This window comes from Haplochromis burtoni, unplaced genomic scaffold (genome assembly GCF_018398535.1).
Source record: "Haplochromis burtoni strain Fernald_Lab_line unplaced genomic scaffold, NCSU_Asbu1 Contig_83, whole genome shotgun sequence".
NCBI classification, from domain to species: domain Eukaryota; kingdom Metazoa; phylum Chordata; class Actinopteri; order Cichliformes; family Cichlidae; genus Haplochromis; species Haplochromis burtoni.
In genome coordinates, this window is record NW_024582444.1 from 1,612,808 (window position 1) to 1,630,575 (window position 17,768).

A 17,768-nucleotide genomic window follows, 5' to 3' on the forward strand; every position below is an offset into this window, starting at 1 on the left:
GACGATTCTGATTGGTGGAGGCGTTAAAGGGCAATTTCGTCGACATAAGAGAAGCCGAGCGAAGCAAAGCAGTTGCACCGGAGGCAAGAATTACTTTACCTTATCGATTTGTATGCTCTCAGTAAAAGCCCACCGGGGAAATTTAATCACAGCGCGCGATTTAAAGGAGGTTAAAGCCGCCTCATTTAATTTACCCATCGTTTCATTAGGAGCAGGTTTTTGGCTACCCTTAACATCGCCTTTATGATAGATTGCGGCCTCTGTGGACGACCATGTGTGACCAAATTACAAGTAAAGCTGCCAACATGCAATAAATAAAATATTCAATATCGACTCAGTCCATGGATAAGTCATGAGAGACATGAATAATAAATGAAATAACTAGTGAGGTGATGAAAAAATAAATAAAGGAAAAGAATTATATGCTTTTGCTTTATACGCTGACACTCTCTGGCCACTTCATTAGAAAGCCAGTAAGTGGGCATCAAGTCAAACAATTTAGGCATGTAGATATAGTCAAGATAACCTGCTAGAGTTCAAAGGGAGCCTCAAAAGGAAAGAACCATTTCATTACAGCAATTATGGTGATTATTGTTGGTGCTGGTCTAATGACCTGCTAGGATTTTCCCACACAAGCATCTTTAGGGTTTACAGAGAATGGTCCGAAAAAGAGTAAATATCCAGCGAGCAGCAGTTCTCTGTGCAAAAATGCCTCGTTAATGTCTGAAGAGAATGGCCTGACTGCTTTGAGGACACATAAGAACAAAGGTTTGCAGAAGAGCATCTCTGAAAGCGCAACCAAATCTTGAAGCAGTTGGCCTACAGTAGCAGAAGACCACACTGGGTGCCACTCACTGTCATCTTAGAACAGGAAACTGAGGCTCATTAAAACTAAGCAACAGGAAATTGGAACTACACTTGGTTTCATGAACACAACACTGAGATCACTGCACTCAATTGGCCTCCAGACTCACCAGATCTCAATCCAGTAGAGCACCTTTGGGGTGTGGTGGAGCAGAGTCTCATCATGGATGTGCATCTGAAAAATCTGCAGCAACTGTGTGATGCTGTCATGTCAATGTGGACATGGCATCTCAGAGGGATGCTGTGAAGAATTAAAATCACATTGCCAAGTAAATACTGAGTCTAAAGCACATCCCTGTTTTTGTAAATGCACTGTGACTCATTTTAACACCACATCCTATTTCATATGTAGACTTTTTCCCCTTTTTACTTCTCCCCTATTTAAATCTGAAAAAAAAAATTCCCTCACACAAGCGTAGTCCTCTAATGGAAAACTTTAATTACAATAATATGTCAATCTTTTCCCCCAATGATGCCAAAGATATGTTGCCTACTTCCACTTTTACTGTGTTCTTACCAGTCTTGACTGCAGAACAAAATTAATATAGTACAGTAAAACTGTCGGATTTGGTAGTTCGTTATCGTAAGAATGAAAGTAACAGCGATAACTGTGATTGTCATATAGAAATTAATAAAGTGTTCCTCCTGTTTACATTTACAAGCATGACCGATTTGGCTGGGTTGGGGGGGCTTGGCGCGCTCAGATGTGCTGTCCAAAAAATCAGTGTTCACTTCACTTAGGCGTCCCGCCTCGGCAAGGTACTTGGCAAGCACAGGAAACTGATGTGATATGTCAACAGGAAGCCCAAAAGCAGAAATGTACATGACTCTAACCAGCACATCCTTCCTCTACTACAACAGAAAGTTGAAAAAAAAAAACTGGAGTTGATCCAGGGCCTGTGGTTAAAGAGTTTGTGCTGCAAACCTGTAGTTTATATCCCGTGTGACCTCTGCACGGTTACAGAAACACATCTCTGTGAAACATGTCCTGCAGTACTGACAACTACAGCCCTGCAGCCATACCTGAAAGCAGACATAGTGGCTGCAAGTTTTCTGTGTGATCCAAAATTACAAACAACCGCTGCATATTTCAGCTGTTACATCTCTTTGTAATGCAAAGGGGAAAAAAGTGTCAGCATGTTTTAAAAATCATTGCTTCGCAAACTGAATAAGAGTTGAGTGACAACCTCCTGGCTTATATTGTTCTTTGTTATTACACAGGCCAATCTAATCATACGGTTTGATCTTACATTTATGCTGCACAAGCTTAAGTTTAATCGCACAACTGTCTAACATTGCAGCTTTGGAAATCAGAGTCCAATAATTCCTATTGTGACACACTACCCTGTTTGATTTAATGCAGCTATGTAGTATGAATGCACATAGAGAAACAATCAGTATATCTTCTTCTGCTTATGTAACAGGTCAACTTGATGTGAATTATCAAGCTGTCAGGCAGCATTTGTCCCATCATGCACAGTTCAATTAGTCGTGCAAATAATCACAGTCCATCCAGTTCTGCAGTTATCTCCAGTTCTGGCCCGTCATGGTGTCATGACTGTTCGCCGCCATCATCCATCTCTGTGTCTGCTGGAGCTGCGTTTTCTTGCTCTGGGTCTCCCGGTAGGACATCTGTGACTGTCTGGATAAGCTCCTCAATCTGCTCCTCTGATAGTCGCTCTTCACTCTCTTCTACCAGCTGAACACAGAAAGAAACTTCAGACAGTGCAACACTAAAGCCTCCTGATGTGATTTCATCTTCTGTTTTCAGTTCGTTTTTGCTTTATGTCTTTGTTCTCAAGCTTTTGATCATATCACATGATTTCCATCAGTAGATACAGTTTGCCAGCTTTCATGGAAGTGTCGATGCTTGAATGTCCAACAGGGGCAACTAGTCCCTGAAGTGCTCAGATAAAACTGGGAAGAGATCTGTAAAATATCTACATATTACTGAAAACTGTTGAATTCTACAAGCTGATGAAAACCATGTGATATGAGATTAAAAGCACCAGACTCAACAGCATCACTTTATCAGTGCATTCTTCAGCACATTTAGCGTCGGCAAAGAACAACTCAAACTACATTTTTACACAGTCTGAATGAGCCCAGACTGCTGCAGGGACACTCCAATCTACTAACTTTAATGTGCAAGGTGGATATTTTTTGGTGGTGTTATTTTCATCTGTGATTTACAGCTCCACGGACAGATTCTGAGTTGAAATGACCCACAAATCTGCATGTTTGACATCATTTTTGTTTTTTCTTCAATAATAAAGCCTTAAAAGTGGCCATTAGCAGAGGTTAGGTTAGTAGTCCTATGTAAAAACAACACAAAACAAAACAAAAACAGTGCTTCTGTCCCGTCTGTGGAAGCCAGGCTCATCTGTTCCTACTTAAGTGAGCCATCACACAGTTCATTTGTATTATTCAAACAATTTGAAGGTGCATTTGCTTTGCTTGTTGTTGCCTTCACAACGTAGGTGTCCATGCCGCCTGCCTGCCCAGCAAGATCCTTTTACAGCTCGGACGTATAAAGCAGAATACCAGCACACCTATTCTTTAAGTCACTCTGAGAGTACAGAGTCATTTCTAATTAAATGAGAACAATGTAATAAATAATAATGTAATAAAAACACTGTAGATATGAAGATGCAATTTAATTTAAAAACACTCACAAGCTGGATTTCCACTGCAGTCAGAGGCCGGTGGTTCAGTAGCTGTAGTTTTTCTGCCCTGTTTGGGAGGAAAAACAGTTCTCATCTAAAAAGAGCTGTGCATCTTATGCTGTCTGTAAAGTTCTATTGAAAGCATCAAGGCTGGAAGTTACTGTGATGGCCTGATCTTACTGACTTTGTGAGTTTGTGCGGCACCATGGTGGTGAGAAACTCCTTGACAATCTCAGGGCTCTGTCTGCTGCAGGGCGTCTTCGATAGGTACTTCAGCGTCTGGTGGAAGTACAAACCAAACTGTGGCTGTGCTTTTGAAAACGGGTAAACATGACAGGCACGAGGAACGCAGAGGATGTTTTCTGACCTCATACATGATGGTGTTGAGGTTCTGCTGCCCAGCGCTGTGTTTGTGCTTCCCGCTGTCCTTTCTCTGCTCCTTCAGGTCTGTGAGGAGTTTGAACACCTGAGGAACACACAGGTAAACAAAAGTGCCATCGGCCTGATGAGTTATTCTTTGAATTGACCAAAGAAAATAAAGAAGAAAGTGAGAAAATATGACCTTACCTCATAGTTGCTGAGCATTGCAGCATTAGCATTTTTCCTGAGAATAAAAAAAAAAGTAAGCATTTGTTTTTGAGGGTTATCTCAGTGGAGGCTGTGGTGTTTAAAAGATGTTTATACAAGGTAGAACAGGTCCAGGCTTTCATGTTTTTTTATGCCAAATTGTGACCCTACCATCTAAACATTACAGCAGAAATTGAGACTCATCAGACCAAGGGACATTACTCCAGTCTTCAGGTGTCTAATTTTGGTTATTCTATATGAACAGTAGCATTAGTTTTCTGTTCTCAGTTGACAGAAGTGGCGCCCAGTGTGGTCTTCTGCTGCTGCTGCTGCTGTGACTCGTCTACTTCAAAGTTCAACTCGTGATGCTCTTCTGCATGTCTTGATTTCCTAAATATACTGGGTTGTAAACATCTGATTTACCGATTTTAGATATTTGAATTGATAAAGTGGCCACAGAGTATTTGTGTAGCACATTTGTAAACAATATAAAATATGGGCAATGGGCTACCATAGCAATGGGATTGCAACTATTAATATACTAAGATTATTTGTTCAAACGAGCCAGTTTAGTGCTAAGTGTCAAAATCTCAGCATTATCATTATTATTATTAGTAGTAGTAAATAATGCATCAAACAAAAAGAAAACATCTCCTCGCGTGAGAGAACCTGGTATCTGTTTTCACGTGTAATTTATAAATAAATAAAAATAAAAAACAATTTCGATCCAAGCACAAAAATCTGGATCAGTAAAGTGCTAACAAATGCACTTGTTATTATGTTCTCATTAACGTTCTGCTGCGTTTACTTAATTTATTTGTTTATTGTTTATTTCAGATTAACTGGAAAATGTGACTACAGTCCTCACACGGGTCCCAATAACTGAACCGGAAACTAAAAGACAGCGAGGCAGATTCTGCACTTTTAACCACAGCGTTTAGCCTCAGGTGAAACAAAACGTTATAAAAATATCAGTTAAAATTATGCAGATATAAAAATGAAATCCATTTTAACTCAAAAACGGTCTTACACTTCCATTTCGCCTGGCACGTCGCTCCGTTACAAATGTGTCCGTGTGGGAATGCTAGTCCGCGTTAAACGTTCCGCCGCTAGGTAACCTCGATGGAAGTTGGAGGGCAGAGGCCAACCTGGTAAAGGAAATTAGTACCTGGGGTATCAGGTTACTGTATGAAAAATAAAAAAACTTTCATCTGTATCTTTTTTTCTTTAATTGTTGAAATCTCCCATTCCGTCACTGTTTTGCTTTATGCTGCCCTCTGCTGTTCAGACTATTTATGATTTTATAAATGCTGTTTATTCCTAATGTGAACATGTGAAGCAGCAGTCTTACAAAAACTTATTAACATCCAGATTAAAAACTGTAGAGATATGGCCATCTGTCTCAGCACGATCTTTCTGAAAGTCTAGGAGGAGGGGCTAATGCATATGACAATGTAACTCCAGACACCTTTCTGGACGGACAGAGATTATTCTGCAGGGCATCACTCCTACTCTATGGGGGACCACAAGAGCCACATGCGTCGAAATAAAGAATTCTGTGCTTAAATAATGAATTGTACAAAAAATTATGCATTTGTAAAATCATTGTATTTATCCAAACATCAGTAAATTATTACATTATAATGTACATTATAATGTAATAATTTACTGATGTAAATAAAAACACAATTTTTAAATAAAAATATCCATCAAAATATACTTCAGATCAAAAATGAATTTCACGAAAAAAATTTAATTTTCAAAAAAAGCCTGATTTCCACAAACATTTTCAAATTCCAAATTTTAAAAACAGGTCTTAAAAATCGTTTATAAAAACAATTTAAAAAAGTGAAATATGTAAATGGATTCAACAATCAAAGCTATATTTCCCAGCAGCACAAATTAGCTATGTTTTTGTAAGCTGCTGTGCTCTTCACAAATAAAGCTTGAAGCAGCTCAGGCTATTAGAATCAGGACTGAGGCCTGTTACATTTCTACAGTGTTAGAGCAAAGGCTGCAACCTACAGCCTTTAACTCGTGATTAAAATGCTGACAGTGAACACATCAGTCCAGATGTTAGCACATTACTTTATGATACTGAGAGTTAAAACAACTGAGACAAGGTGATTAAAATAGTAACTGTCAGTTCTCTCGTTCCTTATATGATTACCCTCTGCTAAGACTGGAGATGAAACTACTGATTTGAGCTCATTTAATTTAATATGCAGGTGCACACATTCATTCTCAACTGGACATAAATGATGATCAAGAACAATGTTTAGTTTTATTATTTACATGATGTTTGTGTTTATTAATGCAATTTGAAAGTAAATACTCAAAAGTTGGATGTATGATGGACTCATCAAATCCCAGCTTCTAAACACAGTATGCTGAATCTTAGCATTAAATGCCCAGTATATTCTAATCAGTACAATTTAAGCATTCACAGCACCTACAATATCTACACCTGTGTGGTGGCAAATGTACAGATCTCTCTCTCTCTCTCATATCTATCTATCTATCTATCTATCTATCTATCTATCGTGTCAGTCGCTTAAATTATCGTGACTAAATACTCATGATAAATCGCAAATTAACCATTTTTTTTAAATCTGTTCTAAAGGAACTTTAGGATACTCTTCATGTTTCTAATACCTTCAACAGTATGGGAGTGGACAAACTACTATACTTGCTTTATGCAAATATGTGTTTATTGTTAATCGCAACAATTCAAAACAATGAAAAATACAATGAGAAATCCAGAATACTGTTCAACAAAGCCTCAAAAGGTACTGAATACTCAAAATTATGCCGAAAAGAATCAAATACTCCCACACAATGTAACTGTTTAATTTACCATTAGAGTGGGATCAAAACAAGGAATGCAGTTAGGGTATGAATAAAACAATTTGACTATACTTCTTTTTGCTCTCCAGTTTTTTTTAAGCAGAGGCTGAGCAACCCAAGCTTCTTCCTCCTTTTTTCCTAATAAAACATGAACATGGAAACAGCACATAGGAGAAACATAGAATAAAAAAAAACAACCCTAGAACATACATTACATGGGTTGTCACTATTACTTTGCACTAACCCAATTGCTCAAACAGACATGCATCTTAACATTTTGAGATGACAGGGCAGCTCGCTTGTTCTGAAAAACATGCCCAGAAAGTGAAAATAACCTCTCACATGGTATGGATGTGGCAGGTGTTGCCAAGTACATGCGTGCAAGGTAGGCCATCTCACTGTGTGCCCCTTCATGCTTGGACCACCATTTCTGGGGACAGTCCTCTATGTCAATAGTTGGCTCTGCCCTGTATCGCTCCACACATTTCTCAATATAGTCCTCCTCTTCATCAGATGAAGACTCTGAGGCAAACATGAGAGCTGATCTTTTCTTAGATGGCTCATATGTTGCTGGTTGTTCAGGCTGTGCAGGCCTCTGCCTCTCCCTGAGCAACGCACTGATCAAGCGCCACACCTCAGCCCTGTCAGCTCTGCTTAGACACTTAAGACCCTTAAACCTAGGATCCAGTGCTGTTGCAACCCTGAGCCACATGATGTTAGTTTTTTCCTTGTGCTTCTCCATTTCTGCTTTAAAGGTCTTCTTGAAGTTAACCATGTAAGCTGGGTCATACTCAGAGACCTCCATCACTCGCGACAGGTGACACAAAGCTGGCAACACCACTGAGCAGGAAACAAACTTCTCCCCTCCCAAAAGTTCAGTTATATACCTGCAGTAATAGAGAAACATACGTCATTAAGAATTTGTTACATTCAATCACAAAAGGTCAAAATACATTATACACACACTCTATGTCAGAAGTGGTAAGAGTAAGTATTAATAAATTACCTGCAGTGTTCAAGGACCGTCTCCAGCTTCTTCAGTTTCTCCACTTCAGCTGTTGTTGGCATTGTGACATTAGTTGGATGTAGTGCCAGTGCATCTCTCAGTGGTTCTTGATTTCTCAGAACATGCTTGATCATCTCCAGGGTACTGTTCCATTTTGTTGATACGTCCTGTGTAAGTGACTCCTTTTTATGAAAATGTGCAATTTGCTGTTGTTCGAGCTCCAGTGCGTTCGGTGGGCTATGGTTGAAATGGCCTATGACCTTTCTGCATTTTGCCAATGCGCTGTTAAATGGACTGTTCTGTAGAGAAACTGTGATGGCTCGATGGAGGCTGTGTGCGATGCAAGGCATATGCTCTACAGGTAGCTGACTGGCCGCTGCAACCATGTTGCATGCACCGTCAGTGGTCAGCGTGCTGACTTTATGTTCAATCCCCCACTGTCTAGCTACCTGCAGAAACTGCTCGGCGCACGTGTCGGCGAAGTGCTGCTCCTCTGTCTCCATAACAGTCAGAACATGCGACTTTAGTTCCCACTGTGGTGAAAAATAATGTGCTGTTATTCCAAGGTAACTGTGATTACTTCGAAAAGTCCAATAGTCTCCGGTGAGTGCAACCGTATTGGTCTGCCCCAAAGTCTCCTGGACTTTGGCTTTCTCATCTTCATATAAGTTGTGGATCTTGGCTACAGTGGTGGCTCTCGAAGGCAATTCATACGTGCAGTCGTTGGACGCTATGCGAATTATTTCAAGTAGCCCCTCATCCTCCACAATGTCAATCGGCCTCCAAGCTGTAGCCACCCATTTTGCTATGGCTGTTGAAAGTTTGTTGGTTGTAGAATTGTCCATACGTCTCCTTTGAAAGCTATCCAGCATGGTCTGCATCTGGCGAGGGAGATTCTCTGCTTCAGCTGTGTGCTTGGCTAGCAAATGGTATTTGAGACTGGACGTGCTACGGTGATAGCGCAGTTCACATCGACAGTAAATACAAACTACTTTGGTCTTGTCAAGAGATCCATCTGGCATTGCTTTAAAATTGAACTTGCCGTTCAAAATACGCCCTTTTTTGTCCATTTCTGCTCACTAGCGATGGCTCGCTTGAAGCTGAAGCTCCGGTGAGTCCACAACACGCTGGTTCTCGACGCTTGATTCGTTTGGTCAGAGTCACGTGATCAGTGACGTCCGAAGCTTCGTAACTGATACGATTCGCGAGATTTGTGGAGTGTTTTGGTTGTGAGAGATAGCAAACCACTGATCGTTTTATTAAGAGATATCGAGCCAGCGTGGAAGAGAGGCTCTGTCGTGTGGGAGTATTTTGAATTGATTTTGGTCAATCGGGTGGCTTTGTCAGCTTTCTGTTCTTGTTTTTCGCTTATGTTTTCTGTTCAAATGTTAACAAAACAAAAATCTGCTTTTCATAATATAAATATCGTTAAATAACTTTAGAAAGACTTCCATTTGACTCTTTAAATTTAAAATAATCTAATAAAATAATCTTAAAATGTTATTCTACAAAATGTGCAGCAATTTAATTTGTTTATTCTTCAGGTGATAGTCTGTGGGACCCAGGAAGACCGTATAACTGAATCTAACCAACATGCATTGCAGTTTCTGTGCACTCCAGCCTCTTCTGTTCCATGTGAGAGGAATTTCTTTTGGGCAAGACAAAAAAGAAACAGACTCGGTCATCACACAGTGAAACAAATTCTCTTGTTAAATAATAATGAAAAAACGCTACATTAAAGGCATCACGTTTTTGCTTTACAAGTTCATAAGCATTTTCCTTTTCCTGTTCACAATCAATTCTACCCCCCCCCCTCCCCCACAGGTCATAAATAAGTATACGATAATTGGCCTAATATCATATTATTTATAAGCATACCTGTCCAGCTGTCCAGTGATTAATTGCACAAGTACATGGAGAGAGGAACTCACAGCACAAACATACTCCATAATGTGTTGCACATTATTACAATTATTTTTCATCTTTTGTATTTACCAACATCAAGATGTCACCAGCAAATACCACCATGGCGCATGTTTAAACAAGGAAGGTTTATTGATCAAAACTATTCATTTAACGAATAAACATAACTTCTTTTTTCAACCCCCCAAAAATACATGTTCAAAGCAACACAATGGTGGCCTAATATCAGACTGAATTGTGAACTCCACTCTGTGGAGTCGGCAGTCATAATGAAGCAGTTCGTTTTATTTTGTAGATTCAAGCTGCTTGTTATATTTTTGGCCACCAGATGTCACCAGAGTAAGTAAGTAAGTAAAATTTTATTTATATAACACATTTCTAGATAAAAAGATCACAAAGTGCTTCACAAAGTATAAAACAAAAACAGACAAAAGTGAACAAAATGCAATTCTACAAAGATGTGTTTTTAGTTGTTTTTTAAAAGTGATCACTGAGTCCGCAGATCTTAAGTTCTGAGGAGTGGACTGTATTGAAAAGCCTCGAATAATAAACCCTTTTAAACAAGCTTCAATGCTTCAGAAAGCTTAATTTGGCAATCACTACTACAAAACAGTCACAGCAATATTTTAAAAAAAAATTCCCATCTCGCCCCTGTGGGCGGTCTGTCCTTTCAAGCTTGGGTCCTCAGAGGCCCGGGGGGTTGAGGGTCCTGCGCAGTATCTTCTCGTTGTTCCTAAGACTGCGCTCTTCTGGACAGAGATCTCCAATGTTGTTTCTGGGATCTGCTGAAGCCACTGGGACCACTGTTACCTTCACCCTCCACATTTTCTTGAGCTCTTCTCTGAGCCGTTGGTATTTCTCGAGCTTCTCGTGTTCCTTCTTCCTGATGTTGCTGTCAATCGAAACCGCTACATCTATCACTACGACTGTCTTCTTCTGTTTGTCTACCACCACTATGTTCAGTTGGTTAGCCATCACCATGGCAGGGTTCCCTGGCCACTGAGAGTACACCTTGGCTCGTTCTGTAGAGAACAGCTAGTTTCTTCTCGTGCCTTCAATCTCTCTGGTGTACCTCTTCGAGTGGCTGGCCAAGGCTGTGAGTCTTTGCTTGGCAGTTTGCAAGGCCTCAGGTACAGAACCAACTTACCTGGATGATCGAGCGTGCATTTAGAAACTATTGATTTACGTTAATAAGCGAGTGCACACATTTCTGTCCTCTTATCACTTAGATTTCTGAATCTTAAGAGTGAATCAATTTACAGAAGGAACCGCACACCTAGTCATCAAATGTTTGGTAAAGCAGCACGAGTACTGTAAAATTTAGTAGGTTCCTGTTAAAAATCACACAAGCATCACACCACATCTGGCATATATACTTCTATTTTATACAGTACACAGTTGAAATTATAAACTATATATTCCAGTCATCCACTTATCAGCAATTCTTGAGTAAATGGATGTCACTGATAAATCAGTGGTGATTCACCTGCAAGTGTTTTTAACAAACTGTTTCTTGTTTTTGTAGAACTCATCAGCAGCTGTATTTAAATGTCTTGTTCAATTTTCCCAACCTGGAAGCCAAGCTTCTGAGTCTTATCCCATGTAGGTGGCTCTTCTATGTTGTGCCGCTTCTTTCCAAGATCCAAGCTTTTTCACTTGTGTTTTCTTTGTCTAATATTTTAATTTGTTTAATGATTTGAAACACATTTTCACACCACTGTAAGTACACAGAAGTTCAGTTCAAAAACTATGAACACAATCCAATATCCACAAAACAAATATGTAAGACTGCTTTCTTCCATTTGCGCAACATCTCTAAAATTAGAAATATCCTGTCTCAGATTGATGCTGAAAAACTAATGATAGGGACTAGAAAGAGAGAGCAGATTTCTCCTGTTTTGGCTTCCCTTCATTGGCTTCCTGTTAAATCCAGAATTGAATTCAAAATCCTGCTCCTCACATACAAGGTCTTAAATAATCAGGCCCCATCTTATCTTAGAGCCTTCAGTTTTCAGGCCCCTCTTCTATTGAACCAGCTTCCAGTTTGGATTCGGGAGACAGACACTATCTCTACTTTTAAGATTAGGCTTAAAACTTTCCTTTTTGCTAAAGCATATAGTTAGGGCTGGAGGTGACCCTGAATCCTCCCTTAGTTATGCTGCAATAGACGTAGGCTGCCGGGGATTCCCATGATGCATTGAGTTTTTCCTTTCCAGTCACCCTTCTCACTCACTATGTATTAATAGACCTCTCTGCATCGAATCATATCTGTTATTAATCTCTGTCTCTCTTCCACAGCATGTCTTTATCCTCTCTTCCTTCTCTCTAACTACAAAACAACCCCAAGAGATGCGGTTAAATCCCCTCTCCAAGTCCAAAACACCCAATATATATCGACCAGTTGGCCTTACTTGGACAACCATTCTTCCATAGCATTAACAACAGACAAAAATGAATGGCCTGTATTTGTATAGCGCTTTTACTTAGTGCTGATGGACCCAAAAGCACACTACATTCAATCATCCACCCATTCACACACACGTTCACACACTGAATTAAATTAAGATTTAAATTGTTTAAACTGCTACTTTCAGCTGCAGAAACTATTAGAAATTTTAGTTATTGTGGACTTTCTAGTGAAAAATACCATCAGGCAACACGGTCAACAAAGATCACCTATGGCCACTGAATTGTTGAGTGCAATATTAAATGTTGAGATTTCTCCTCTCAACAAGTTTCTTCACACACTGACCAAAATGTCTTGCTGTCAAATGCAATTGCAAACAAGGTATTTCTTCAGCAACAAACTCTGAACTCTTCACTATCTGGATAATGTTGCCTTCAGTGGTATTTGGAAAAGGATAACCAAAGTTAATTATACTCTGGGTTTGACTAACAAAGTGTATTCCTGGAGTATTTTATTTATTCAACTAAAAAATGTTTACGATAAAATTGTAAGTTAAACTCAGTAATATCCTGCTGTGGCTTCTTCTGAAGATTTTCTTCTACACGAGTTGGACAAGCCGGCTGAAGATTGTCTAGGCTTCCCTCACTGCTTTATCAATATAGACACTGATGGCCTTCACATGCTGCTGAAGCATTTCTATATCTTGCTGTGTGTCCTGGTTTCACTGTTGGATGTTGAGTCATGTTGGCCTGAGCTCTCTCTGCCTCTCAGTCCTTTCTGCTACAGCTGACACTGTGTCGTGGCCTCTGTGTTCCTCCATACCACAGAGGTTAACTGATATACTGCTGATCGCTGGTTCTGAAAAGTCCTAATTTCATACCGAACCTGGAGGTGGCTCTCACAGTAAGAGGCCACACACTGCAGACAGGAATTGGAGACTTTCAGGGCTCTCCCAGTGCACACACCACAGGCCACATCTTTAAGTCCAACATAGTCTTGTGGATGAGGAGCAGTTTAGAGTGCTAGTCTTCTTCAGCTAATTAGGTGTTTGCAGAACTAGCTTTGGTATGAAACCCTTTCTGCACTGATAACAGCTGGAAACTCTTCTTAATCTCCTCCTCTTCCCAGTAGTTCTTGATACAGCTTATTCAGTAGTTGTGTCCACAGATAAGAGTTGTTGGATACTTGAGTAAATCCAGACAGATTAAAAAGCACAACTGAAGCCCTCATTCAGACATTTTCATTTCCTTACAGTAGATCAAATCTGAGCTTTGATCAGCTTAAGCCTGTGTTTCCTGTGTTTAGATCTGCAGCAAATAGGACTCATCACTTTTTCCTTGTTTCCCTCATTTTGTCAGAGCTGTCTGACAAAATGAGGGAAAATGTGGACAGAGATAATTCACTGTGTTAGAGAGGAGGCAGCAGGTTTCCCTTCATTCCAGGAAGAGGAGTGGCTTCTCTCTGGCAATGAACAGCAGTTCAACATGCATTGTATGCTTGACAACAGGAACAGAAAAATCTGTGCTGCAAAATATATTTGTTGTGGATTTGGCTCTGAATGTAGACTTGGTATCCCAAAAAATTCCAGCGTGACACAAAGCGTAATAGTTAGTGTTATGTGTAGAATTATCTGCTAATTTGGGTAAAAAGCTTAAAGAACATAGCATTAGCCCTTCTGCTCCAGTTAGCATTAGCCGCTAACATGGCAAGCTGGAGCAGCTAACACTGCTAATGCTGAAAAAAAAAACACTGTCCCACTATAACTTACGCCCTGAAAACACTTAAAATAAAGCCTACCGTGAAATGTGTAGTTCTTTTTGCTAGCCAACATATGCTGGTCTACTAATCATTGAGAACAGTACAGCTAGCACAGTGTAGGTAAGAGCATATGAGACAGAAGAAATTCAATAAAATCTATTAGAATGTAAACTTGCTCAGCTCAGTTCCCATATCCTGTAAAAACCCATGCATATCAGAGGGTATGATTTTACAGTGGCTCTGTTATTTACCCTGTAAACATTAAAACAAAAAAACAAACTAAAAAAAACAACTTTTTTTGACTCTGTGCTCACAAGCATTCAGAATGCTGCACATATTCCTACCATATGTTTTGAATACAGACAAAATGCAAAGATTCCTACAAATTTTTACTCATATTTCAGACTTTATTACCTGATGTTAACAGTGGACTCAGTCAAACAGAGAGTGAAACCATCATGAAACCTTTTTCTTGTTTCTAGTAGAACGCTGTCTAGATGAACGTTGTTGTTTAGTGTTAGTATGTGCAGATTTAACGTCACATTCTGTCTCAATCCTGCAGAAAAAGGAGCAGCAGAGAAGGGCTCCTCCCAGGTATAGCAGTCCTGCGGACACCAAGCCGATGAAGAGTGAAGCTCCCAGATCCCTCCTTTGATCGCTGGGCAGGTCAGGGTTGAACATATCATTAACAATGGTGTGTGTGGTCCAGTGGACAGGCAGGGCCACCAAGCTAGCTGCAATGAGAAACAACACTCCAGAAGCTATATCTGCTTTGGTCTTTCGCCTTGCGTCTGGTATAAAGTTGGTGCACTTGGCCCCAACTACACCAAGCACAATCCCAAAGAACTGGATGATGATAGCAAAAACGATGAGCACTCTGGCATCCTGCAGGTCTTGAGGTAAGGTGAGCGTAGAATCATACTCTTTGCACTCCATCTCATGTTTAGTCAGCAGAATGCAGTTCACCCACAAACCCTCAAAGATCACATAAGTAGTGGCAATGTCAGCACTAATGAAGTCTGAGACTTTCCACAATGGGAGGAAACAGATAACTATTGTCCCTAGAACACCAATGATGGCTGAGACCAAACCCAGAATCTGTCTGCAGCTAACTGCCATGATGAAGCTCTGTTGATCTCTTCAAGGAGAAAAGTTAGTAAGAGAGTTTTGGAAGAGAAGAGTTCAGCAGGTATTAGTTTTTATTGTCCACACAGAGGAGAAGTCGACTCTGGTTTTCTTTCCTACTGATTAGAGAGTGCTAAAGGAGGTGACAGAGGAGGAGTTTTCTAGCATGAGAAGAAACAGGTTTGTAAAGAAATCTCACCCAACCAGCTTGTTTCAAAGCACCTGTGATACGGACAGTTGAGTTTCACACGTGAATACAAAGGTCGATATCACAAAATCAGAAAAATGCAGACATGCAAAATGGTAATTATGAACAATCGGGGTTCAAATACTGGTGGAGGCATACAAGGCACACATCCAGTAGGGGTCACCAAGGTAGGCTACATTAGCTTAGCTTACCTTAAATGTAAACAGGAGGGACTCTGTTAAATAGTGAATTTATATATATATAAAAATGACAGTGATGACTAAAAGTAACTACCCAACTCTGTACTAAGTCACAAAGCTACTAAATTAGCTGAAAATGTTGCGAGTTAAAATTGTTAAAAAACCCCATTGTTATATATTATCTGAGCGATATTTATGTTAATAGGCTAACATGTAACAATCTGCCAATCTGTTTTAATCGGATTCTTTTGTAAAGCTGAAATATAAACTGTCACATATTATAAATGTACTCATATTTACTTGCGCTGTCTTGTTTCATCAAACATAAGCTTTGCGTTCATTTTTAATGATAAGGTTGATCCATGAAAATGCATTTTGACATAACTTTGATCAAAATAACTCACCTTTGTTTTGTCTGCTTAACACAACTGGTGTCTTGAAAAAACTGAGACAAGTCTGTGAGCTGATAATAACTTTAACTTAGTATGTGACGTTCTTTAACAAATGTTGTGTAAATATTTGGTAGGAATATGGGGTTTTTCCTTACACTCTCATTCTTTAATGCAAAAATCTACCAAACAAAATAAAATAAAAAAATACATTTTTAGCCGGTTTGGCAGCAAGGATCTACCACAAAACCTGTAAAGATTCTTTCACAAACACTCCCAAAACCAGATTTAGTGTTAGAATTTCTTTATCGTTTGACATTATTGTAATTATTCTTGCTAACATAATATTGTTATATACTCATAAATGCCAGTCTTAAATTATATTGGCATATAATCGTACACAGAAAAAAACATTGATCAATATCAAATAAAAGGAAAAGTAAGTTCAAACAACAAATTTAAATCAATTACTTGTTTTGTGCATTACTAGTATGCCTTCACACATTCAAAATCCTGGGTGTTTGTTCCTACAGTTTGTTTTGAAGCCAAAAAATTTACAGTCAGTTAAGCAGTCATAATTTTTTACTTAACTTAATAACAGACTAATTCAATGGCAAAGAGAAAGTGAAACCTTTATCTTGCTTCCACAGACTCAGCCCTGGAGTATCCAACCACATATTCAGTCTCATTCCTGGTGGAAAAGGAGCAGCAGAGAAGGCCTCCTCCCAGACACAGCAGTCCTGCAGTGGCCCAGCCGATGTAGAGCACGGCTCCCGGCTCCACTCTATGAACGTCGTCCAGGAAAAGAATGTTGGAATTCATACTATTGGTGAGGTTGATCCAACATGAGCTCACTGGTAGGGCCACCAAGATACCGGCAATAAAAAACAAGACTCCGGAAGCTATAACCACTTTGGTCTTTTGCCATTTGTTTGGCACAAAGTTGATGCATTTGCTCCCAACCACGCTAAGCAGAATCCCACAGAACTCGATGATGATAGCAAAAACGATGAGCACTCTGGCACCCTGCAGGTCTTTAGATAAGTCCTGTATAGAATTGTAGGATTTGCACTGCATCTTGCCTGTACTCCTCATCACACACGTCACCCACAGACCCACAAAGTCGATCTGAGAAGTGGTGATGCTTGAACCAACGAAGGCTGAGACTTTCCACAACGGCAGTGCGCAGATGAAGATCGTCCCTAAAAAGCCAATGATGGATAAGAGCAAACCCAGAACATGTCTACAACAGGCCGACATGAGGAAGCTGTGTCGATCTCTTCAAGGAGGAAAGGAGGGTGCTCCTAAGAGTTGCAGTAATTTGTCTGTCAAAGACGATTTCAGCAGGTAGTTGTTTTTGTTGCACATTCTCCTCCTCTCCATGACAGAGGAGGAGTTTTCTAGCATGAGCTGAAACAGGTTTGTGAAGAAATATCACTAAACCACCCATGAAATGTAGAGCTGAGTACAGAAACAAAGACTTGACAAAATGAATGCATTTTGAATAAACAATTCAAATAAAAACATACCATTTTATAGGGTGTAAAAAATTAAGTGTGAAAACAGAGACTGAGTGATAACTACTGGAATAGTCCAGCTGTGAAAGCAGTCATTGTGAAATAACTCTATTTATTCAGAATTTTGGGATTAAATACAATTTGAGTCCCTACATAAGTTGTTTCAGTTTAAATTATCAGCATCGCTGCAATGTGTGAGATTCATTCGCAGCACTTGCTAACATATAGTTCCCAGCCAGAACACATAACTTTCAGAGTGACCTGATACTCTTGGATTAATGACTTGCAGAAGTTTGAATATATAGAAGTGAT

The 17,768-nt window shown here is 39.7% G+C and overlaps 4 protein-coding genes across 4 annotated transcripts; all 4 read right to left on the reverse strand.

The window, feature by feature from the left end:
- Window positions 1–444: 444 nt before the first annotated feature.
- LOC102313355 (calcitonin gene-related peptide-receptor component protein) lies at window positions 445–5,275 on the reverse strand. The gene is made up of 6 exons (XM_005926324.3): window positions 5,128–5,275; window positions 4,098–4,134; window positions 3,898–3,996; window positions 3,715–3,809; window positions 3,540–3,597; window positions 445–2,563 (listed from the first exon to the last, which is right to left on the reverse strand). The coding sequence occupies exons 1-6, from the start codon at window positions 5,133–5,135 to the stop codon at window positions 2,417–2,419; spliced, it is 444 nt and encodes a 147-aa protein (XP_005926386.1). The 5' UTR covers window positions 5,136–5,275; the 3' UTR covers window positions 445–2,416.
- Window positions 5,276–6,384: 1,109 nt separating this feature from the next.
- On the reverse strand, window positions 6,385–9,107 carry LOC102313051 (E3 SUMO-protein ligase ZBED1). The gene is made up of 2 exons (XM_005926323.3): window positions 7,951–9,107; window positions 6,385–7,831 (listed from the first exon to the last, which is right to left on the reverse strand). Exons 1-2 carry the CDS (start codon window positions 9,018–9,020, stop codon window positions 7,174–7,176), a joined length of 1,728 nt encoding a protein of 575 aa, XP_005926385.1. The 5' UTR covers window positions 9,021–9,107; the 3' UTR covers window positions 6,385–7,173.
- Window positions 9,108–12,142: 3,035 nt separating this feature from the next.
- Window positions 12,143–15,292, reverse strand: LOC102314461 (claudin-4). The gene has a single exon (XM_042222311.1). The coding sequence runs from the start codon at window positions 15,155–15,157 to the stop codon at window positions 14,495–14,497; it is 663 nt and encodes a 220-aa protein (XP_042078245.1). The 5' UTR covers window positions 15,158–15,292; the 3' UTR covers window positions 12,143–14,494.
- Window positions 15,293–16,248: 956 nt separating this feature from the next.
- On the reverse strand, window positions 16,249–17,524 carry LOC102314152 (claudin-4). The gene has a single exon (XM_005926418.2). The coding sequence runs from the start codon at window positions 17,197–17,199 to the stop codon at window positions 16,573–16,575; it is 627 nt and encodes a 208-aa protein (XP_005926480.1). The 5' UTR covers window positions 17,200–17,524; the 3' UTR covers window positions 16,249–16,572.
- Window positions 17,525–17,768: the final 244 nt, after the last annotated feature.